Consider the following 24,443-nt stretch of genomic DNA (forward strand, 5'->3'; position numbering starts at 1 on the left):
AAATTTTAATTATAGTCTAGAGAGGAAATTGTGTCTTATCCCTATTTTATATAAAGATGTATGTCATATTTTTATTAATATCACATAGAGAAAATGGTCAAAAACCCCTCCAATCTATATTTGAATTTCCAACTACACACTTTAACTTCACGAGAATCCTATCACCCCCTGTAGTGTTTAAAACTAAAAATTTTACCTCCCTAAATGCTTAGCTGGCAAAGTGGGTGTATTTGAGCACAAAAAACAAATATTAAAACATTATTTTTAATATCTCTTTTTACAAATATATGTTTTTTTTCTTATTTATTACTCCCTCCATTTCACAAAGAGTGACCTGGTTTGACTTGGCACAAAGTTTTAGAAAATAAAGAAGACTTTTGAATCTTGTGGTCATAAATTAAAGTTATGTCAAATGTACTAAATTGCCCTTCAATCTTGTGGCTTTAAACATGCCACGTGGAAAGCTGAAATTAAAATGTTATCTAAAAAGGAAAAAGGTCATTCTTTTTGAAACAGACTAAAAAGGAAAGGAGGTCATTCTGTTTTTGAAATGGATGGAGTATATTTCTTCTCCATAGCAACAAAGACCAAGTTCCTCCACCATTCATCATTCTAAGCCGTCATTGCCACCACCATCTTCACCGGATTCATTATTGTTGATTTCACACAAGCTTTTAAATTCTCATATAAAATACTTATAAAAACCAATCAAATCAATTAAAGATAAAATGACATGTATTTATATCACCCAAAAAAGGGATTTGGATCAAATTTGAAAAATAAAATCAAATTGGGTTTACATTAAATCCAATTGAACTCCCAAATTAGAATGTTTTCTAATTTATTTATAGATCCTTTAGTTTATTTTTCAGTTTACCCTCTCTCCGTTGATCGACTGGCCGGTAAAATGCTACCGCAATCACCACTATCCCTGCCTCCGGCGAAACCCAAACCACCAGCAAAATCCTCCCCCCCCCCCCGCACTGCTTCGAGACCAGCGAACTCCGCTGAACCAAGAAAAACCTCGACAAAGCAACGATATGTACAAATCTTGTTAGTTTGTTTTTCATGTTCTCCGACGAACAAAGCTCGAATATCACTTGACGAGCTCCGCTATCATTGTTTCATCTTTGTTCTTCACAATCCTATTTCAGTGGATTTTGGTGTTTAAAGTTATGGTAAAGTTACTTTAGGAATTTGAAGGAAATGGAAGAAGAAGTTACTTTAGGATTTGAAGGAAATGGAAGAAGAAGTTACTTTAGGATTTGAAGAAATTGGGAGAGTATAGGAGAAAGGGGAAAGGAGTTATAAAAAAAATTGAAAAAAATATTAAATTAATCAAATTTCCACGTGTCAAGCACGTGAAATTCACATATCAACACAGATGTGGTTGTGGTCTTTTAAGGGTGTAATTATTTTAGTTTTAAATAGTTCAAGGGGGTGATAGGACTCTCGTAAAATTAAAGTGTGTAGTTGAAAATCTGAATATAGATTAGGGAGGCTTTTGATCATTTTCTCTATCGCATATGGATAAACTTTTACTGTGATGCTCCACTATAGTAACTCCCAACAAATTAGTAAAGTTTGACTTGAACGGTGTACATTATACTATGTTTGTTGCCGCTAAAAGTTAGTATTCTTAGCAAATAATTGTCGCCAATACTAAATAAGTCGCCAAAAAGTAAGTATTATTGGCAATTATTGTGGCCACTAATACATTGACCTAAAAGATATACAAGTCGGCACTTAAAGTACGCAATGGAAGCAACTATAGTCGCCGCTAAAATATAATAGTCACCAATAACATGAAGCATTAGTAGCAATTATCGCTACTAAAGCATTACTAGGTGATAGATTGGCTTACTAATAATGGTCAATCTGCCTTTGTCCCGGGAAGGGGAATTGTGGACAATATTATTCTAAGTCATGAATTGGTTAAACATCATAGTAGGAAAGGGTACTTAAAGCAGGTTCTCCATGACTTGAATTTTCCTGAAAAGTTTGTGCAATGGATTATACAATGTGTGACCATTGTTTCTTACTCCATCCTGGTGAATGGTAGTACTACTCAATCCTTCTCCGTGAAAAAAGGCCTACGACAGGGGGATCCTCTATCCCCTTATCTTTTTATGCTAGTGATGGAATGCTTTACAAGAATTCTAAAGCAGCTTAGGAGGATTTCAGACTTTGGAGGGGTACATCACTTGGAACATGAGGCTATACTTAGTACACTAGGTTTTGTAAAAGGTGAGCTACCTTTAAATGCATAGGCATACCTTTGAGCTCCAAGAAACTTAATGTTAAATAGTGCAAACCTTTAATTGATTGAAAAAGTGTTAGGCAAAATCACTACATGGACTGCAAAATTCCTCTTGTACTCAGGAAGAATACAACTTATTAAGCAGAGGCGTATCTAGAGGGGGTTCCGTGGGTTCACGTGAACCCATGCTCCCCTCTCTAGATTATATATAGTAGTGTTATATTTTTATAAAAATATTTAAATATAGAGGTGTGAACCCACATTAAAAGTAACATATAACAATACGATGAAGATTGGGTGCACCTCTTTAAGCAAATATAGAAATTTAAATCTTATATCTATCTTATTTTTGTTACTAACACCCCTCCAAGTGGCTATCGGTACCACTTTTGGCGTTTCAATCAATTTTTCTTTTATTTTTTTGCTTTAATCTTTAAAAAATTTCAAGTGTGTAACATTGAAAATTCCTAAAAAATATTAGCACGGTATAATTTTTATATAATTAAATCAAATGTGTATATTAAAATTTAAAACTAGTACTATTATATATGTTGGACCTATAATTTTTAAAGTTTAACAGTTCAGTGTTAAGAATGTAAAGGTTAAACCGATCAAATTTATATCTTAGATATATCTTTTCGTAATAATGCATCCATCCTTATGAAATCCTGAATACGCCTCTGTTATTAAGTGTGTTATTTGGTATTCAGATATACTGGTCTGAGATTTTTTTAATACCAAAAAAGGTGATTCAAATGATAGAATTAGTTTGCAGAAAGTTTCTCTGGACTGGGAACCTTAATGGGTTTAAAAAGGAACTTGTGGCTTGGGAAAAACTATGTCATCCTAAGGTTGCTGGTGGAATTAACCTACTAGACCTTCATAGATGGAATCAGGCTACACTATGTAAACTTCTGTGGAATGTATGTAAAAAAAAAAGACAAGTTGTGGGTTGTGTGGGTGCATACATTGTAACACCTCTCTATTAGAAAGAGTTAAATTTAGAAAGAACTAATTTAGAAAGAGCCAAATTGAGAATTTGGCAAGTTATGCTTAAGTTGTGAGTTTTGAGTCAACTTCAAATGATCATAACTTTCAGTACATGATGAGTTACGAGGTCCATAAGATATCAAATGAAAGGTCTTTCAATCCTCTTTCCAACTCCACCGAGTTTGTTAAATTTCGAGTTTGTATGAGGGAGATATGCCCGTTTGAAGTCAGTCTGTCCAGTTAAAGAAATTTACCCGAATTAATGAGGGATATTCTGATTTTTTCCTTATCCCATAAGCTTTAAACGTTTTGGTAATATTTTAGGGGTCTAATCAGTTTTCACAATCATAAATTACGCTTAGAATTTTAGAGAGAAGTTCAAGAAGAGAAAAGAGGAGAAAAAGAAGAACGATCAAGATTTCTTGCGAATCGAGCAGTTGCTTCGCCAAATCGAGGTATGTAAGTTTTCATAGTGTTGAGTTCGTTCACCCACACACCAATCATGTGAATTCCATATGTTATTTCGTTCTTGAGATTGAATGAAATTCTTGAGGTGATGTTCTTCATTCTTGGATTACAATATTTGGTTGAGTTCTTGAGGCGAGGATCTTGTTAATCAGTATTGTTTTTGAGAATTTTTTTGTAGATTTTTATGTAATTAAGTTGGGTAAACGAATCTAAGAGGGTTTGGAAAAAACCATTCAATTCTAGACGTATTAGGATTAGAAAACGAGAAACAATTCGTCAGAGTTATCGCGCAGCGCCAGCAGTGCGCCAGAAATAGGCCTCTGAAGTTCAGGAACTGGCGCCCCACGCCACTTAGTGCGCCAAGGTCGCCCGCCCCATCTGAATTCTTTTAAAGTGTACCTTCACTTCTTTCTGATTCTAACTACTCTAAACTACATCTAAACATCGAGAGATCCTTCATAAAGTCTTGAGAGTTCTTTCGAGAAGTCTTTTACAATTTTTTAAAACTTGTTTTAAGACTTGAGTACTTGAGTATGAGGATGAGGATGAGTAAAATTGAGTTTCATTTTTCAAATAAGTACGTATTAAAGGCAACTTTAGTCGCCACCAAAAGATGAATTTGTCGCCACTAAAAGTTCGTATTAGTGGCAACTTTAGTCACCACCAAAAGATGAATTTGTCGCCACAAAAAGTTTGTATTAGTGGCAACATTAGTCGCCACCAAAAGATGAATTTGTCGCCACTAAACGTATGTATTAGTGGCAACATTAGTCGCCACCAAAAGATGAATTTGTCGCCACTAAAAGTTTGCTTTAGTGGCAACTTTAGTGGCCACCAAAAAATGAATTTGTCGCCACTAAAAGTTTGTATTAGTGGCAACTTTAGTCGCCGCCAAAAGATGAATTTGTCGCCACTAAAAATATGTATTAGTAGCAACTTTAGTCACCACTAAAAGTATGTATTAGTGGCAACTTTAGTGGCCACCAAAAGATGAATTTGTCGCCACTAAAGATTTGTATTAGTGGTAACTTTTGTCGCCATCAAAAGATGAAATTGTCGCCACTAAAAGTTTGTATTAGTGGCAACTGTGTCACCACCAAAAGATTAAATTGTCGCCACTAAAATACTATATTAGTGGCAATTTTGTGGCAATTTAGTCGTTGCCAAAGGACTTTAAGTCGCCACTAAAAATAATTATTAGTCGCTACTGCCTTTAAAAGATAATATTCGTGAAAACTTTAATCGCCGCTAAAGATATAGTAGTCCCCACTAAAAGCAATTATCAGTGGTAACTAGATCTAACTCACACAAATTTTAAGTGATTGACTAATTTATGGGGTCTTAATGTATAAGCCATTATAATATATTTAACAATCGGAGTTCAGACACTATATAAATTTAATTTCACTACAATCAATGTTGCGCCCCTGCTAAATCTAGCTACTATTGATTGTAAACCTCCAATGAATGAAATCATGCGGCTGTAACATAATCATAATCTCTATCATCGACATCTCCTTCTAAGGATATTGATGTTGCAAGAGCATAATTATAGTCATCATTACCTCTTTTCAAGAATGTTGTGGTAGCATAGTCATAATCTCCATCATCACCGTTATCAAATTCCTCTAAGTATACTATACATATCGCACTTGAAAAAACCAACTAGAGATTCGTACAAGTTAAACTTCAGTTTTTAGTTTTGGGTTAACTTCAAACAATCATAACTTTAGCAGATAAAGAGTTAGGTGGCCCATGCTGCCTGCGAGATTGCTGCAAACCAGTAATGAAATTCATATTTATCATCTCCCACTTCCAATCCAAAAGATCTATGTTTTGAGCCATACCACCAGGCCTCCGATGCTCTACCTTGACTTGTTGGCAATTCAGGCACTTAACAACAAACTCTGCAATACACCTCTTCATACTACTCCACCAATAAATTTCTCTCAAGTCACGATACATCTTTGTGCATAGAGTATCTGGAGCTATGAGCTTTCTCCATGATCTTTTCTTGGATTTCATCCACATTTGGTACACACAATCTACATTGATACATCAATACACTATCTCTCCTTTGTTCAAAAGCCATCACTTTCTGCTTATGAACATTTGCCTTCAATTCAAGTAAAACACAGTGATGTAATTCTCGCCACGAATTACAAATGAAAATGCAGAAATTAAAGACAAGAAATAAAGATAGAAGAAGAGATACAAGCTATGGAACAATTGGCAACTAAAGAATGTATTAAATCCTAAAACCTCCAATTACAATCCCTAAACAAACACTTAATCAAGATAAATAGATTGACACAAGAAAAGGAAATCAAAAACAACTTAAAGGTATATTAAACCTAAAGACCTCAATCGATTAATTCGAATCAAGCACCGAATCTCTTACGAAAACCTCAATGAAATTGAATCTCCAAGCAACCCTTGTTTCTAAACTAAGTTCAATAGAAGCTTCACCAAGCTCTCAAGTCTCTCAATGGAGATCCAATTCATTAATAATTCATTTTGAAAATAGTCTACCTAAAAATAAGACCCAAACTAGCTATTTATAGTTTTAGGCTATTATTACATAAGAGGCCCAAAAGTGGCCTAAAAAGGATAAAGGGCGAGATGGGTCGTGCTCGCCTAAGGGATTCAGTAAGTCGCCGAAGTGACCTCCAACTCGCCGAATGTGGCAACTTCTCTGTAGCTCCCTGGAACTATAGGCGATCTTGGATCCCTCGCCTAAGCCATTAGGCAAGTCACCGAAGTGGCCTCCAGCTAGCCGAATGAGGCAGCTTCTTCACTTGTTCTTCTTTGCTTCGTTAGACCTCCCACACTCCAAGCTATCATCCTAACGTGGTATTGCTAAATTGGGATCTCCTTCCACGCGCGTATGATACTTTTTGTAACGACTTGTTCCCGTCGTTCTGGAAATGTCAATGGGGAAGGAATTTGGGCCAGAAAACTTCTGAATAGTAACTTGGATGAAATCTGAGTTAGGTGAGGTATAGGGCAATCCGGTAATGAATGGGAGATTTAATTATGAGTTTGATCACGTGAGTGGATATCCAAGACGTTAAGGAGCTTGTAAGGCTTTACGAAATTGAATTCGGGCAAGTAGAACTCCCGAAACTAATCTTGGCATGAAAGGGTAGTTTTAGAATGTCAAGGTTTGAAGGTGTGTTGCGAAATGGGAGCTTGGAACTCAAATTCTGAGTTTCTATCTCCGTGCAAGCCGCTGGGGCGGAATTAATTTCGCTAGGGCGGGATCGCTGTGGTGGGCTAATTGCGACTTAAATCGGGGAAAATCCCAAAAATGTTATTTTCTGCAAAACCTTGTTCTTAAGATCTAAGGGACGACCCGAGGCAGTTTCTTATCAAATTCCCATGAATTCTCACACCAAAGGTAAGTTAATTATCCCCTAATCCGTATTTCAATTCTTAGAACTTAGAATCCTTGTTATGAGGGTTTTGGCCTGAAGTTAATGGTGGGAAAAACCCTAGTTGAATATTAGGATCATGGATTTGACCTTGGGTTGATATTTTGTTATAATCCGGGTAAATTAAGCTTTGTTTATTGATCCTTGCGTTAATTAATTGTTTTAGACCAAGAACAAGCCGCAAGACTCCGGAAAGGGAAGACTCAAGTGTCTTAGGAGTGTCCAGGCTTGGTTTTGAGGTAGGTGATGATTCGACTTATTGTTGTGTGATATATGACTTTAAATTGCTCCATTGTATGCATGCATGTATCTGAATAAGGAAACATGAATCAAATCTAATGAAATGATTATGTGTGAACAATTACATGCCATGAACCTTTTACTTGACTGTGTGACTATGTGCACTGTTCATTATGGGTGTGATTGTGACTGTGGTTGTGTTAACTGGACCGGGTGTCATGTTCCAACATATGTATTGGACCGGTGTCACGTTTCGACACATATATTGGATCGTGTGTCATGTTTCTGACACATATATATTGGATCGGGTGTCACGTTCCGACACACTAACAATTTGGGTGTGGGTTCCATGAGAGAACCACTTGTGATTATTATATTCATATTTACCTGTCATTGATATTGAAATATTTTATGTTGCTCCTAAAATGATAATTGAATTATGTTTTCTATATATGTGTGTTTACTGTGTTGTAATTACTTGCTTATATTTCGCTTACTGGAGTAGCCGCATGATCCTACTAGTACACCGTTGTTTTACTCATATTGCATTTGGTCTTTATTTGTTAAGTACATGGCATATTCAAGCGGCTACTAATAGACCTCAGTTAGGAGATCATTGACCGAGACCGAGACCGAATTTAAGAGTGAGCCAGTTCTTTCAGGCAGTTATGAATCCATCATTAGTTTAGTTCATTCTTTTCGGACTCAGACTATATGTTCAGACTTTGCTTATACTTAGTTTTCGGGGTTGCACCCATTTTTCTTAGACTTATTGATTGGTAGAGTTTTGGTACTATGACTTTCAGGTCTATGGGTTGAATTTCCTCAAGGGTTATGCGTAGTTGTTTTTGTTAGACTTTCAGAGTTTATGGGAACTCCTTATTTAATTCGTCATTTAAACCTGCTTTCATATCTTTAAATGGTTTAGTTTCTTTAAGTTGCTTAGTCGGGTTGTGGTAGTGGTTCTTCTATCGGAGGGTTAGTGTGGGTCCCAATCACGGCGGTCTAGGTCGTGACACTTTTCAAGGCATGGAATCCCTTCTTTGTCATCAACTCAAGCTGAAGAACCCTCATCTTTGTGAACAATCCTTCCATACTTTGAAGTTCCCAAACTTGGCTTTGAGTGAATGGTCTTGAGGCAATCTGGATTGCATTAGAGGGTCTTGAACTTGTTTCTCTTTCACTTTGGACACTAGTGATGATTCAGGCTTATTCATCAACCGAACTTCCAATCGTGCAAATTTATGCACATTTTTGGCTAATTCTTTTTTACCTACCTCCATATGGGTAGTACTACCCATAGATAACCTGCTCAAAGCACCAGCAACAACATTAGCCTTACCTGGGTGATAGGGAATACTCATGTCATAATCCTTGAGTAACTCCAACAATCTCCTCTTTCTGAGATTAAGCTTTTTCTGACTGAATACATACCGAAGACTCTTGTGATCGGTGAACACATCAACATGAACACCATAGAGATAGTGAAGCCATATTTTCAAAGCAAACACTACATCAGCCAACTTTAGATTATGGATTGGGTAATTCTTCTCATGAATCTTAAGTTGTATGGAGGCATAAGCTATAACTTTGTCATTCTGCATCAATACACAACTCAGTCCAACTCTGGACGCATCGCAATACACAACAAAGCCTTGTGTACCCTCAGGTAAGGTCAACACTGGGCAATAGTCAACCGCATTTTCAATTCCTGAAAGCTTTTCTCACACGTTTTCGACCATTAGAACTTTGTTGTCTTCTAAGTCAACTTTGTCAACGGGGATGAAATAGATGATAACCCCTCGACAAACCTTTTATAATAACCAGCGAATCCCATGAAATTCCTAATATCAATTGTAGATGTGGGTCTAGGCCAGTTTTGCACTGCTTCAATCTTCTAAGTGTCAACTCAAATCCCATCACCAGAAACAATATGGCCTAAGAACGCCACTGACTCAATAGACTTTCTCAAACATGACTTTTAATCTTTTCTTGAATTTGGAATGTGAATTCAAGAGTTATGATTCATGATATATAAGATCTATCGATGATTAATGAAGGTTTAAATAGTTAGGATTAAAAAGAGAATGAAAGTTCGACTCAAAGGAACAAGTGCAGAACGAGAACGAAGAAGAAAAGTGGCGTGACGCTTGTGGCGCGGGGATAGCGCATCGCGCCAAGCCTCCCCTTACTGGGGTTATTTCTAGCCCACTGCTGGCGTCCTACACCAGCTCTTCTGGCACATCAGGGGCGCGACGCCCCAACCTTTTTCCAGAAAGTTCTGACAAATTTTTCTTCTCTGTTTTTTGCCCTAATTCACCTAAAATTGATTGATTTCTTCCAAACTCTCTTAGATTTGTTAACCCAACATAAGTAAACAAAAATCTACTCAAATCTCCTCAAGAACAACCCTAAAACTCAAAACCCTCGCCTCAAGAACTCCTCAAAACCTCATTTACAAGGAATGAAGAACGAAACCTCAAGAAATTCATCAAGAACCTCAATACACGGATTTTCATGGATAAAATTTGATAAAGAAACTCATGATTGGTGTGAGGGTAAATGAACCCATCACTATGAAAGCTTACATATTTCGTAAGAATTAAATCCTTGGCAAAATTTCTCGAAGATCGCAAGAATCTTGAACAAACGCTTGAACTTCTCATTTTTTCTCCTCTTCTCATTTTTTCTCCTCTTAAACTTCTCTCTAAAACCCTAAGCGTGTTTAGGATTGTGAAAACTGATCTCAATCAGTTTAGACCCCTATTTGGGTAAAAAAAACGTTTAAGGCTAACGGGGTAAGGAAAAGACCAAATATCCATTCTTAATTCGGATGAATTTCCTTAATTGAGCGGGCTAAACTCAAACGAGAATATCTTCCTCATACGAACTTGGAATTTAGCAAACTCGGTGGTGTTGGAAAGAGGAATCAGAGATATTTCATTTGACATCTCATGAGCCACCTAACTCATATTGTACTGAAAGTTATGATCGTTTAAAGTTGACCCAAAACTCACAATTGAAGACTAACTTGCACAAATCTCAAATTAGCTCTTTCCAATTTAGTTCTTTCTAAATTTAGCTCTTTCTAAGATTGAGGTGTTACAATAGCTTAGTGAATCTACTTAGTTGTGGTGTTCTATACCCCAGCAAGGTATATGGAAGTTCTAGCAGCGTGGGTAAGACGTTGTATCATCACGTTGCTCATAGTGATGGTTGTCGATTAGAAAATTTCCCAAATAAGAGTAAAGAGTTTATTATTGTATTTTTATACATATTGAGTTGATATCTATTGTTTTAAAAGCTTTATATATTGCATCTCTTATTGTTGCTTTCACATTTGAGTTGAGATGAGGTGAGTATGTCTTCCAGAGTATTAGTTCAGTTGCTTATATTTCAGTTTTTCCCTTACATGCTCGTACATTCAATGTACTGATGTCATTCGACCCGTATCTTATCTATGATGCAAATACAGGTGTTTAGGGTCATCAATAGGTGCTCCATTGATCCCATTGCATTCCAGCTAGCTTTGGTGAGCCTCCTTGCTTTCCGGAGGGCTTCACCTTATTGTTTTGTTCTTGTTAGATTGTCGGGATCTTGTCTCGACATCTATCGTATTATTAGAGGTTTCATAGACAGTAGTAGTTGATGAGTCTTTCCATGTTCTCCCTTGTCGATGTTCCTTTGAGATTTTGAGATAAATACTTGTGTTTATTTAAGTATTTTCAAACATTTAATGAGTTAAACTATTTTGAGACTATACGAGTTAAGTTTGGTATTTGGAGTCTCCATTTTACTTGAGTAAGTCTTCCGCTAAGTAATCAGTCCGGCCAAGAATTCACTTGGGGACTAGCGATGATTCTTGAGTGTCGGCCACATCTAGGATGTAGGCTCGGAGTGTGACATATACTAATGAAGTATAGTCATAAATCTCCATTTGAACACGATCTAACAATGTATATCACTTAAATTCTTTAAAAACCATCACCATCATTGTTGCTGGCTTTACACTTTCATAACGTTGCCTCTTAGCCACATGCAAATTCTTCCTTGATTCCTTGAAAAGTATTATTGAAAGGGAAGTAACGCGTCATTTGATTTGCTGGACAAATTTATCTTAAAAGTATAATCTTAGAATCATAATTTTGGGATTAACTTATTTCATCTTTCAAATAAGATAAAATAACATCAAATATTAAGTATATATTTATTCTGAAATTAGTTATACTTTCAACCGAATAAGTTATAAATTTGATCTTAATTTTAATTATGAAATATTCTATCCTATTCGAAGATTCAAACAACACCTAATCTATGTGGATGGCACGTGGAAACATTTGCATGGCGCGTGGATGCTGAGTTGGCATACCACCTAGACAAGTATGTTCCATATCCTTTCACTAGAGATATTGTGAAAAATGTCGACATTAATTCCTTTTTGAACGGATTAATAATCTACTTATTTATTAATTTAATTTATTATAATTTATTTAATTTAATTTATTCAAAATTTGGGATAATATATAATTTAAATTGACCTATAAAATATTTAAGCAAAATATTTTTATAAGTTCTTTTTTTTATTTAATATATTATATAGTAGACATAACAAAAGAAAAAATAATGATTAGGTATTTAAACAAATTATAAAAAATAAAGAAATTAAAACAAAGATTTGAGTGGATTGAACTATTATCCAACTTCTTTTTGTGTTTTTTTAGGACTAGTTCTTACTTCTTAACTCCTTATTCCTACCTAAAACTTCCTTATGTTTGAATTAGACAACAATAAGTTTGACCAAAAATGTTGTGTCTATTCTAAATTAGTCTCCACCAAAAAACTTCAATGAATTTATCAATGCAGCCGGAGCATAATTATAATCTCTGTCATCATCTCCTTCTAAGTTAGCTGTAGGAGCTTAGTCATAATCTCGATCATCATCATCTCCTTCCAAGGATGCTGTAGGAGCATAGTCATAATCTCCATCATCATCACCATCTCTCTTTAAACATGCTGCAGGAGCATAGTCATAATCGCCATCATCATCTCCATCTAAACACAACCTTCTCTTCTCGAATCCCAAAATCTTGAAAATCCCAGACGACATTCTATTTCTTAGAAAAATATTGAATTATGAGCTAGATATTGGATGTACTAGTACCTCTAGCTTTTGAAAAGATGTGAAGATTTATGGTATTTGTGTTTGTGTATTATTTTGGTGAAGAAACCATTTGCTTATATAAAGGAAAGAGACAACTATTAGACTTGCTTGGACACGTTAGGAAGTGTGTTATGTTACCTCAAGAATGTGCACAACCATATGCTTGGCCGAGTGATGACTTTACATGTCATTGTATATGTGATGACTAAAATAAGTGCTAAAATGGTTACATATTCTCTAATTTTATTTCTCTCTTAAGTTTTTGAGGGGACGTGGTTTGCATGGCACGTGGAAGTGTGTTTTATTTTTATGTGGATGCTTAGTTGGCATTCCACATATGTACGATTATCATAGACAGATTCAGGATTTAAAAATAACAACGACAATCATCAAAGGCAAATGCACATTAGTTAAAACAATATCACATAACACTGTCTAGTCTAAATGTTTTATTAAATATCTACATATTTGTACTAAAAACATGCGCACACTCAAGGCCTAGTGGGCATGATTGCCTTATATTTAACTAACTATATATCATTCAACTTGATTTTCGTAAATGATAGTGTCACATAAAAAATATTAACGAAGAATAATGTTTTTTTTAAAACAATTGAAAGTTTTAAATGACAGAATATGAAAGAAAATATTATTATTTCACTATTTTTTTTTTCAAATCTTATCTAGCATACACGTTGATGAGATTAAACTTTAGAACTCTTACCATTTATTTATGGTTCATTGATTTTTTAATTTTTTTTTCTTACCATATATTTTCTGCTATGATATTTAAATTTAGTGACCGAACCAAAGTTATTCACAAATCAATGCTCAATTTATGCAAAATTGAACTCAAAATAGCTCAAATTTCTGCTTTTGATGCCTCTAATCGACACCCCGAATCGAAACAAAAAGCAGAAAATCAGCTTAATTTCCGTCAAATTCATTCGAACTTGACAATCCCTATCATATCAGCCGAACTCATTACTGAAATCCTCTCGATGGATCAAGTAAAATCTTGGATAATGAAGTTTACTATCAGGTATCCAAATGTTCGAAATTTGTGTCCACCTTTTTCATGTCAAATAAAGGTGAACTATTGGCGGTGTTTAGTTTAACCCTCGTGATATACAATTCAGAATGAGTCATTCAGCTATCCAAATGTTATTTACTATAATGACTCTACGGGAAATAACTTCTTTATCCCACAAAGATAGGGATAAGATTTACATACATCATATTCTCTCCGGACTCCACTTATGGGATTATATCGATTATATTGTTAATTGTTGTAGTTGTTGTGATTGGCATGAATATTGCTTGTGACTTTTCTTAACTTTAATTCTTTTGATATTTATTTATAATAAAGACACATATATACCACTTGAAGTTTGACTGCGTCTAGACATTAGGTAAGTTAACTATATATGGTATATTTGTTTTTGTTGATTGCTTAAGTTGAACGATTTAAGTGCTTTTGTCATGTCCCAGATGTAGATGTAGACTGATTTTTTAAATTTATTTAGCTTCATATGTTTAATTTGTTCCTAAACCTTTGCACTGTCATAATTAATCTGATTTCATATGATGTGTGCTAAATTTTTCATTAAAAAAAAGCCTTGACTGGTTTTTTGATACAATAAACTAATAGAGCAATGCATGCTATTGCTTAATATACAAAAAGAAAAAACTATTTTTTTATATTTTCCTCATTATTATAATATGATGTCACCAATTAGTATGAAAAAATACATGTTATACGATAACATCACCAGCAGCAGCAGGAGCATAATCATAGTCTCTACCAACATCATTGTCGTCTCCTTCCAAGGATGTTGTAGGTGCATAGTCATAGTGTCCATCATAATTGCCGACACCTATTTCTAAGTATGTTGCTGGAGCATAGTCATAATCGTCATCGTCATCATCATCATCTCCATATGAACACGACTTATATTCCTTGGATTTTCCAAAAATAATGCCACATCCATGTCGGATTCTCAAAAAATACACTGCTTTTGAAGATTTCAACACACCCCTATTAACATTTCTGAAGAATCTGAGCAACATAAAACACGACTTTCGCTTATAGGATCCAATAATCTTAAAAATGCTAGACATTATATATGTATCTTCTTAGACAATAGAAATATTAAATATGATATTGGATATTATATGATCTCTTTTGACAAGATATGAAAAAAAAAATCATCATATTATGCTTATATAAAGGAAATTGGCAAAGTGTGGACACGTTAGGAAGTGTGTTATGTTGGTTGAGGAATGTGAAAAGCCATAACCTTGGCTGCCACATTGTAAATTCACTTTACACCTCATGTAATAATATATGATAATTTGTGGAAATGGAGAATGCCACTCTCAATCCCCGTTTCACCGGCTCTACGAAGTCAGAATCAAATTTATCTATGGACTTTTTAAAATTAATTCAATCATAAATAACAATTCATACATGTGTCACTCCGTCAAAGATTCAAGTATAACTGATAACGAGAGTTTATTTAAATTATTTGTGATTGTACAAAAATATATGTAATTCTTTTTTGATAAATTATATCTTGATTTTCTAAAATAGCAATTATTTTTAATAAACATGATAATTAAAATAGATTGAAAGTAGTACTCCCTTCGTCTCAATTTATGTGACATTTTTCGAATTTCGAGATTCAAACAAGTCTATATTTGACCGTAAATTTTTCATATATCTTTTAATTATTTTGAATTGTCAATTATTAAGACTTATAGTACTTTTTACGTATTTACAAATATATAAATTTCATTTCAAAAAAATTAAAGATTCCCACGAGCAAATTTCCGGTCAAACTTAAATTGTTTGCCTCTCGAAAAATAAAAAAGTGTCACATAAATTGGGATAAAAGAAGTACAAAAATACACTTAAAATTTTGTATGATAATCAATATGGACATCAGACACCAAGCAGAAATTAAAAACATAAAATATGGGCATTCCAACCCTACATTTTATTTTACTCTCCAAATATAGAGTTCTCTATTTTTTCAAACAACCAACTCCAATCCAATTCTCTATTTTACTCTCTATAAAAGAATTTTTTTTCTCTCTCCTCAATATTATATTATTATTTCTATTTCATTCTTATTTTCTTATTTCATAGTATAAATCCTTTATTTCTTTTTCCCAATAATTACTTTATATAATTTTCATGTGATAGAAAATTTTATTTTTTTTATTTAATATAAAATTATATTTTATTCTAAATTTTAAATAACATAAATTGCAAGAAAATATTATATAATATACAAATTAATGGACAAACTCAAATAAAAGTGAAATACAATTACATAAACTCTCAATTTTCAAAATTATTACGCTGCTCCCATAAATTCTCTATTAATGCATTACGGAGTTTAAAATGAGCATTTTTGTCCTTAATTTTTTTATGTCTAGCTAGAAGTTATTTAAATCGGAGATTTTCATCTACCACCATTTATGGAGTTGGAGTTGGAGCCTCTACGACATCTTGAATTGGTGCATTAAGATCACGTTGATTCTCAATTATCATGTTGTGCAGTATAATGCATGTAGTCATTATATCATGTAGCGCTTTCTTTCTCCAAACACATGACGATCCTGCAAAAATTGCAAAACGTGATTGTAAAACTCCGAATACACGTTCAACATCTTTTCGGCATGATTCTTGTTTCATCACGAATTAATTATTATGTTATGTATTGTATTTTATCTTGCATTTAAATTATTATGTTATGTATTGTATTGTTATCTTGTATTTTAATTATCATATTATGTGTTGTATTTTTAAATTAAATTTTTCATCTTATCATTTTAATTTTGTGTATTCTTTATAGTGAAAATTAATAATAAAATCAAATTATATTATCGACGAAAATTTAAAAAAATTAAAATATTATTAATTCAAGATGAAAGTAGTATATATTAAATAATATATTTTTTAAAATATTATATTAAATTTAAAAGAAGTATGAATAGTAGATATTTAATTAATGACATTATAGGTAAAATAATATGTTAATTAGAAAGTAATAGAAATAATCATAAAATATTTATAAAGTGAAATAGAAAGTGTGAATAGTAATTCTCCAAATTTGAAAAATTACTATTCACCTCTCTAAATATGAAGAATAGAGGTGATAAAAAGTTCGATTGGAGTGCTCATTCTATTATTTACTCTTCAAATATAAAGATATAAAAAATAGAGAGTAAAATAGAGGTGAATTGGAGATGATCTCTGAGAAAATCCCCACCAATACTTTCTATGGCCAATATTAATGACACGAAAACCGAAACACATCCTTTTAAAACAAAAAATACAGAACGTACTAAAAAAAATTAAAAAAATGTCCACCTCACAACTTTCCGACCTTATTTTCCGGCCATCACTTCACCGGCGACCCATTTCCCGGCAATGCCACCCTACTTCAGTTTTCCTCACTCCCCCCAAAAAAAACAAAACAAAAACTATAAAATCTCAAAAAAAATTCAAAATTTATCAAAGTTTAGTTGATAAACAGAGTCCAGTAAAAAACCCAACAGTTGATATGAATAAATTAGTGGAATTTTTATATGAAGATTGGCCTCATTTATTTGATGATCAAGGAATTAATCGTACGGCTTATGATGATTATGTGAAATTTAGAGACCCAATTACTAAACATGATTCAATTGATGGCTATTTGTTTAATATTGCCATGTTGAAACAATTGTTTAGGCCTAATTTTCAACTTCATTGGGCTAAACAGGTTAGCATTTACTCGTTTCGTTTCAATTTATTTGACTTACTTTTTATTTTTAATTTGTTTTGACAACTGACGTGTTTAAGGCTACCAGATTTACTTTCTTAAACTTCATGTCAAGTCAAAACCAGACGAATAAATTGGAATGTAGGAAGTATATGTGTATTGGTTATGAGTTTAACTTCATAAAATTGTATGTTTGCAGTTCATATGGGCTTGTTTTTAATTGCCCTTTAGAAATCGAACTTATATCTATTAAAAGTCATGTACGAATATAACTTATGGATATTATCATACAGAAAATAAACTTATATCTGACGAAAAAGTTGTTTGTTATGAGGGCATATATTAAAAACCATAACAAATTAGGGAGAGAAAGTGCAAATGGTTGGTTACTCTATCAGTTCATTAGTATCTTGGAAAATTGGTTACGAGTTTAACTTGTATACGCTGACAATGCATAAGATTCTTTCTATGTGCTCAAATAACTATAAGTAATCGTCCATAAAAAGTAGTAAGGTAGTGTGCAAAATTTACTCTAATAGCTTAGATAACTACAAGTAACCGTTCATAAAAAGTGGTATTAGTATCTTGGAATATGGATTATGAGTTTAACTTCTATATACGGATAGTGTATGAAATTTGTTTAGGCGGCTCAAATAACTACAGGTAACCGAACATTAAAAGTGGTACTAGTATATTGGAAAATTGGTTAGTGGATGTTGAACCTCTTTTGACTTCATCGTGTGTTTACTTCTTCATATTTTGAACCTTTTGGTGAAAATTCGGGTTCCGACACTGCTAAGGAGTGTAATGCGTTGATTATGAACGTGAACTTTTTTGAGTGATTGAGTTTGTTGTAGACAGGGCCTTATGAAATAACTACAAGATGGACTATGGTGATGAAGTTCGTTCTTCTTCCATGGAAACCTGAATTAGTCTTCACGGGGACATCCATTATGGGGGTCAATCCAAAAACAAACAAGTTTAACAGCCACGTGGTTTGATTCCTCGCTCTTCCTTGTTGCAAATTTTAAATAATTGGATCACCTTGTGGATTAGTTACCGACTCTTGTTGAAATCTGTAGGACTATTGGGATTCGATTCAGAATAATGATTATTTTTCTCTAGAAGGTTTGGTCGAAGTCATAAAACAGGTGTGCTATCAAATTGGTTTAGTTTATGCTTTCAAGCTGTATATATTGCTCTGACTCTCCAAAAATGTTTGTGTGCCCATATTAGATCCTCCAAGAAGTGCACTACTTTGGAGGATCTGACATGCACCCTTCGCCATTTTTGAGGAGTCAGAGCAACATAGCTGTCCGGACGTTGTTTGAATTTGAGTTGCAATTATCGAGCAGTTAAGAATTTACAAGACCCCCGACTTGGAAACACCCAGCTATCAGATACTAAGAAGAACATCAGCTTATGAGGTTCGTAGTATTTATCTTATAGTATCGTACTTCAAGCTAAGAACTGTTTCTTTACTTGTATCTTTGAATGGTTTCTGCTACTTTTAGCTATGTTGCTCAGATCCTCCAAAAAACTAGCTGAATGATTGCATTAGAGTTTTAAGATTATGTATATTTGAAATTCTAAATTCTTAAGTTTTGAGTTCACTGTAGTTGGTGCTTGCGTCGTGCTGTGCATAGCATTGTTGTTCAGTTTAGGGGTGAATGATGAATCCCAACTAATGTTCTAAACTTTACGTTGTGAAATGCTCGTAATTATCATTTGTGTAATACAGGTAAGGAAGTATGATCCTTTCATAGTTGTAGAAACAGAAGGCGACAATCTCGCAGGAAATAGAGGTTTCAATGATGTTGCCGGGTGAGATAAAACGACTCCTATTTCTTCTTTTCTTTTGGTATCTTTTATGGTGTTTTGTGTTTCAGATTCTGAAGATCGTTGACTCCTCTAAATATAGGTACATATTTGGAAAGAATGCTACAACGGAGAAGATACCGATGACTACTCCTGTCTTCACTCAGGCATTTGATGCTGAAAACTCTAAAGTGTCGATCCAAATAGTCCTTCCATCGGATAAATCTTTGAGCAGGTAACATGTTTTCTTAGTTAAAATAAGTGAAAACATAAACATCTCACACTGGAGTGGAAGTAGTGAGTAATCTTTGTCCTAACGTAGAATATGCATGTGTAAGCACAGAGGCGGATCTAGACTTTTAACTCTTATCAGTTCAACTTTAAGATTCTTAGCATTGATCTCACTGTACTTTTGAGAATTCGAGTTGATATTTCGATTTTTGTTGAAACTTAGTGGTTTTTCATATATATGTTATAAGCCTCGTCCACGTCTGCTATAAAGATTTGAACTTTACTTCTTTTCTTTGTCAAATAGAACAACTACGAAATTAAAGTTTTATTTTGAATAGCTTACCAGCTCCAAGTAAAGAAGGTATTAGCTTAAGGAAAACGGAAGGAGGCATCGCTGCTGCAATAAAGTTTAGTGGCAAACCAACAGATGATGTTGTTCGAGAAAAGGAGAAACAACTCCGATCTAGTCTTATAAGAGATGGTCTCAAGCCTCGATCTGGTTGTATGCTTGCTCGCTACAATGATCCTGGTCGCACGTGGAAATTTATAATGGTATGTTCTATGTTCTGGATGATTGTTTGTTTCATTTCATCCCTGATTAGGTTCCTCTTTTGCTTTATTTAGTTCTTTGTACTTCCGGTTCCTATTATCAGTCCCTTAGATACGAACTATGACCCTCGCGAGCTCTTTAGAATGTTATTAGAGAATTTGGACATGATGTTTCTATCTGAATTTAAGATGCATAAACATGAACATGCCCTGTAATCATCCGGGAGATTAGAGCTACATTGACTTCCGATGGTTCTCAAATTGGCTGAAATATGATCTTAGCTAGTAATAGGCCAAGTTATCTAGAGAACCCCTAAATTTAAATCATAACCATATTCTGATGTTCCCAACTAGTTTGAGATTGAGACGGTGATTGATCGACTTAAGATTCGTATGACATTATATTATGTTTGGGACATTATCTATTGCTGGTATTCTCATTTGATGAAAGGTTTGAAATTTAATCGGAGCTGGCTGATCTATAGCCTAACTTACGGGTTCACAGGGACCAAGAAATTCAATAAATGTTTGACTTTTACCTAGTTATTATTGTATATCAACTTGAGGTCAATGTAGGAACCCATAAACTTCATTTTGTCACTTTTTAAAGTCATTTTTTATCTGAATATTTTTATTTTTTTTGGACTTGTAGAGGAATGAAGTTCTTATATGGCTTGAAGACTTCAAGCTGGATTGAATCTTGGCTATTTTTGTGGTGTTCATATATTGGTTCCCATTCTCAAAATTGTTGAGAGTTTGATGAGTGAAAGACAGGACATTCACAAGTTTGGTAATGTGTCGTTGTACCGAGAGTCTATTGGAAACAACATCTCTACCCCACAATGGTAGATGTATGGTCTATGTATGTCTTATCCTCCCCAGACTGCAGTTGTGAGATTATACGGGGTATGTTGTTGAAAATGTGGTTTGTACATAGCAATGATAATGCTTGTGTTGAACTCAATTAACACTAAATAGATTTATATTGTTCATTGCACCAAATTATGTTACTTTTTTATTTTATTTAGTGGTGTATGGGTCAATTTGCGTGTAGCTTGGCTATTCCACCAGATATATGTTACCTCCCACCCGTACATGTGTGTTTCAATTGCTAACTTAATCAAAAGGATAACTCTAACATGTTATAATAGGTTAAACTACTAAGATCATGTGAAATCTTTAAATTTTCCAATTATCAATGTATATAATTTAAATGTGTCATGTTATAGTGACATATTTTCCTTTTCTTTAAAGTGAATATTGAAACACATAGGTAATTACCTTGAATGACTTTTTTAATTCAAAGTTTTGTGGGTTTAGTGAAATCCTTTATTTTCTAACTCCTTTTTTTGATATATGTACAAAAAATTAATTAATTGTATTTATTTTAAATCTACTGACTCTAGATTATAGATTCGCGTTGTCAAAATACAAAAAGGCCTTACATAAGGTAGTATTATCCATTTAAATTAATGGCATTCCATGTTTTTCTAAATTTTTATTTTTTAATCTAACCGTTAAACTCTCACAACCCCATATTTGTAACAAAAATTATTCAATGGATTAACACAATTTTACAACTTATTGTTTGCCTTGGTGTTATGGTGTAAACTCTCCCTCTCTTTTGCTTCTCTAGAGGGGATTGAAGCGATTTAGGGTGTGATATATTCTTTGTCCGAAAACTCTTCGGGTTTCTTGTCAACCATTTAGAGGTTAGTTTTTTCTCTTGGATTTTTTATTGTATTTTGGTGTTTCTGAATTTTAATGTAATGTTTAAATATCCATGAATTTTGTATTGTTAATCATACATAATGGTGATTGGATTTTCCTTAATTGGCATTAATACAAATTATTTCCAACATTTCTTAAATAGTGTATTTTCTTATCAAACCTGATTTGATATGTTTTACTTGAGCCGAGGGTCTATCGTAAATATCCTCTCTACCCAACAAAAGGTCAGGTTAAGGTCTGCATATAGACTACCCTTTCCAAATCCCACTTATGGAATTACACTAGATATGTTATTGTTTGGCATTGATACAAGCTATGCACCTCCTTTTTTTTTCATTCTAATGCTCTAAATCAAGAAATAACAAGATTATGATGGATTTGATCTCCTTTAATCAGAATTTGGAATAAGATTTATATTGTATTTCAAACTATTTGTGTAAAATCAAAGTAAATTTCAATGAAACACATCTCAACTATCACTTTTTCCCGTACATAGAGAATGATAAAATGTAGATGGACGCATGTCTTATCCTTCAAAAGTGATGTACTTTTAAGGATCTGACACGAGTACTGCACTAATTTTGGAGAGACCGACCAACATAGTTTACCATCTATGTCATAAGCTAACTAATATAAAATTGACATCACTTGTCAATTATCATTGTAGTGATCTGCTTACGAAAAATCTTGTGTACGCCACTAACTTAAACTTGTGTCAAATGTTTTTTAACAGGGAGAAAAATGACAGAAGCAAAAGAAGCAACTACACCCTTGATGCCACCTTCATCAAACAAGTTGCCAGATTACAACAAATCAGTTAAGTTGAAATATGTAAAACTTGGTTACCATTACCTCATTACTCATGGAATGTACCTCTTATTAACTCCTCTAGTAGCTGTGGTTGCTGCTCACATGTCAACATTAACTCCTCGAGATCTTTCTGAATTATGGGACAATCTTCAATACAATCTCATCTCTGTAATTTCATGTTCAACACTCATAGTAATCGTATTAACGGTCTACATTGTAACGCGTCCTCACCCTGTATACCTTGTGGACTTTAACTGCTACAAGCCTAGTGAAGCATTTAAGTGCACAATGCAGACTTTCATGGATCAATCTAAGCTAACTGGTGCATTTTCTGAGGAGAATCTTGATTTCCAACGGAGGATTTTACAACGATCAGGGCTAGGGGACAACACGTATTTCCCTGAGGCTTTGCTCAACATACCACCAAATCCGTCTTTGAAACAAGCTAGGAAAGAGGCAGAGACTGTTATGTTTGGTGCTATTGATGGTCTATTGGCTAAAACGAACATGAAAACGAAGGACATTGGGATATTGATTGTGAACTGCAGCCTGTTTAATCCAACGCCGTCTTTGTCTGCAATGATCATAAATCATTATAAGCTTAGAGGGAACATAGCCAGCTATAATTTAGGTGGAATGGGGTGCAGTGCAGGGGTAATTGCTATTGATCTTGCTAAAAAGTTACTTCAAGTGCATCCAGGTACATATGCTTTGGTTGTTAGTACAGAGAATATCACACTCAATTGGTATCTTGGAAATGACAGATCAAAATTAGTGTCAAATTGCTTGTTCAGAATGGGAGGTGCAGCTATACTTCTTTCAAATAAATTAACAGAGAGAAGGAGATCAAAATACCAACTTTTGCATGCTGTTCGTACAAACAAAGGTGCAGACGACAAGTGTTTTGCTTCCGTTACACAAGAGGAAGATGCTAATGGGAAACTAGGTGTTTCTTTGTCGAAAGAACTCATGGCAGTGGCTGGAGATGCTTTAAAAACCAACATTACTACTCTTGGACCTCTTGTGTTACCGATATCAGAACAGTTGCTTTTCTTTGCTACGCTTGTTGGGAAGAAACTATTTAAGATGAAGCTGAAACCTTATATTCCTGATTTCAAACTAGCATTCGAGCATTTCTGCATTCATGCTGGTGGAAGAGCTGTTTTAGATGAAATAGAGAAGAATTTGCATCTTACTGAAAGGCATCTCGAGCCATCAAGAATGACATTGTATCGTTTTGGAAACACTTCGAGTAGCTCTTTATGGTACGAGATGGCTTATACAGAAGCTAAGGGAAGAGTGAAGAGAGGTGACAGAGTGTGGCAAATAGGATTTGGTTCAGGATTCAAGTGTAATAGTGCTGTATGGAAGGCTTTGAGGACTATAAAGCCAGTAAAGGAAGTGAATCCATGGATGGATGAGATAGATAAGTTTCCCGTGGATGTTCCAAGGGTAGCAAATTTTTAAATACCTAATGTCTATCAGAAAGCAGAGACAGAGACGGATCCAGGATTTGAAGGTAGTTGGTACACTTAAACAGACATAGTAAAGGACAATTTGTTAGTTGTCTATAAGAGAGTTTTGTTGTCTTTTGGATGTTACTAATTGTTTTAGAATTCAATCAACTATTTTTGAAACCTTATTAGGTTGTGAGTTTTGATGAAAGCTTGTAATCTTTGATAGACTTATTATTTTAAGGATAATGTTGATTGTCATTTTTCTAATATTGTTACAAATTCTTTGACAAATGTATCCAGTATGAACTATGAAAGTTGAAGCAAAATTTCTTACTTTTTGTTGTTGTTACTGATGTTCAAGCTTGTTTGCACGCATCTTAACTATCCAACGAATTGTGATAATAAGACAATTTTTGCATATAATCTTGTGTATGTCACTGTCTCGAAGCCTTCCAACATCCACTCGCGGATGTTGGAAAGATCTAGTATCCCCATCGTAACAACATTCACAATTCACAT

At 34.1% G+C, this 24,443-nt stretch overlaps 2 protein-coding genes across 2 annotated transcripts; both read left to right on the forward strand.

The window, feature by feature from the left end:
• Positions 1-16,911: 16,911 nt before the first annotated feature.
• Positions 16,912-20,901, forward strand: LOC125863059 (uncharacterized). Its single transcript, XM_049543201.1, has 8 exons — positions 16,912-17,328; positions 18,186-18,323; positions 18,411-18,479; positions 18,684-18,755; positions 19,070-19,152; positions 19,250-19,381; positions 19,716-19,929; positions 20,579-20,901. The coding sequence occupies exons 1-8, from the start codon at positions 16,927-16,929 to the stop codon at positions 20,621-20,623; spliced, it is 1,155 nt and encodes a 384-aa protein (XP_049399158.1). The 5' UTR covers positions 16,912-16,926; the 3' UTR covers positions 20,624-20,901.
• A 1,470-nt stretch (positions 20,902-22,371) lies between these two features.
• LOC125861692 (3-ketoacyl-CoA synthase 11-like) lies at positions 22,372-24,223 on the forward strand. Its single transcript, XM_049541542.1, has one exon. It carries the CDS (start codon positions 22,399-22,401, stop codon positions 23,932-23,934), a length of 1,536 nt encoding a protein of 511 aa, XP_049397499.1. The 5' UTR covers positions 22,372-22,398; the 3' UTR covers positions 23,935-24,223.
• The last annotated feature ends 220 nt before the right edge of the window (positions 24,224-24,443 follow it).

The sequence above is a fragment of the Solanum stenotomum genome, chromosome 4 (genome assembly GCF_019186545.1).
Source record: "Solanum stenotomum isolate F172 chromosome 4, ASM1918654v1, whole genome shotgun sequence".
Taxonomy (NCBI): domain Eukaryota; kingdom Viridiplantae; phylum Streptophyta; class Magnoliopsida; order Solanales; family Solanaceae; genus Solanum; species Solanum stenotomum.

Excerpts from the sequence above, each read along its gene's own strand:
- LOC125863059 (XM_049543201.1), top strand. The coding sequence starts at position 16,927 with ATGTCCACCTCACAACTTTCCGACCTTATTTTCCGGCCATCACTTCAC. Across the intron at positions 17,329-18,185 it reads AACTTCATTGGGCTAAACAG|ACAGGGCCTTATGAAATAAC; the intron begins GTTAGCATTTAC and ends AGTTTGTTGTAG. Across the intron at positions 19,930-20,578 it reads GCACGTGGAAATTTATAATG|AGGAATGAAGTTCTTATATG; the intron begins GTATGTTCTATG and ends TTGGACTTGTAG.
- LOC125861692 (XM_049541542.1), top strand. The coding sequence starts at position 22,399 with ATGACAGAAGCAAAAGAAGCAACTACACCCTTGATGCCACCTTCATCA.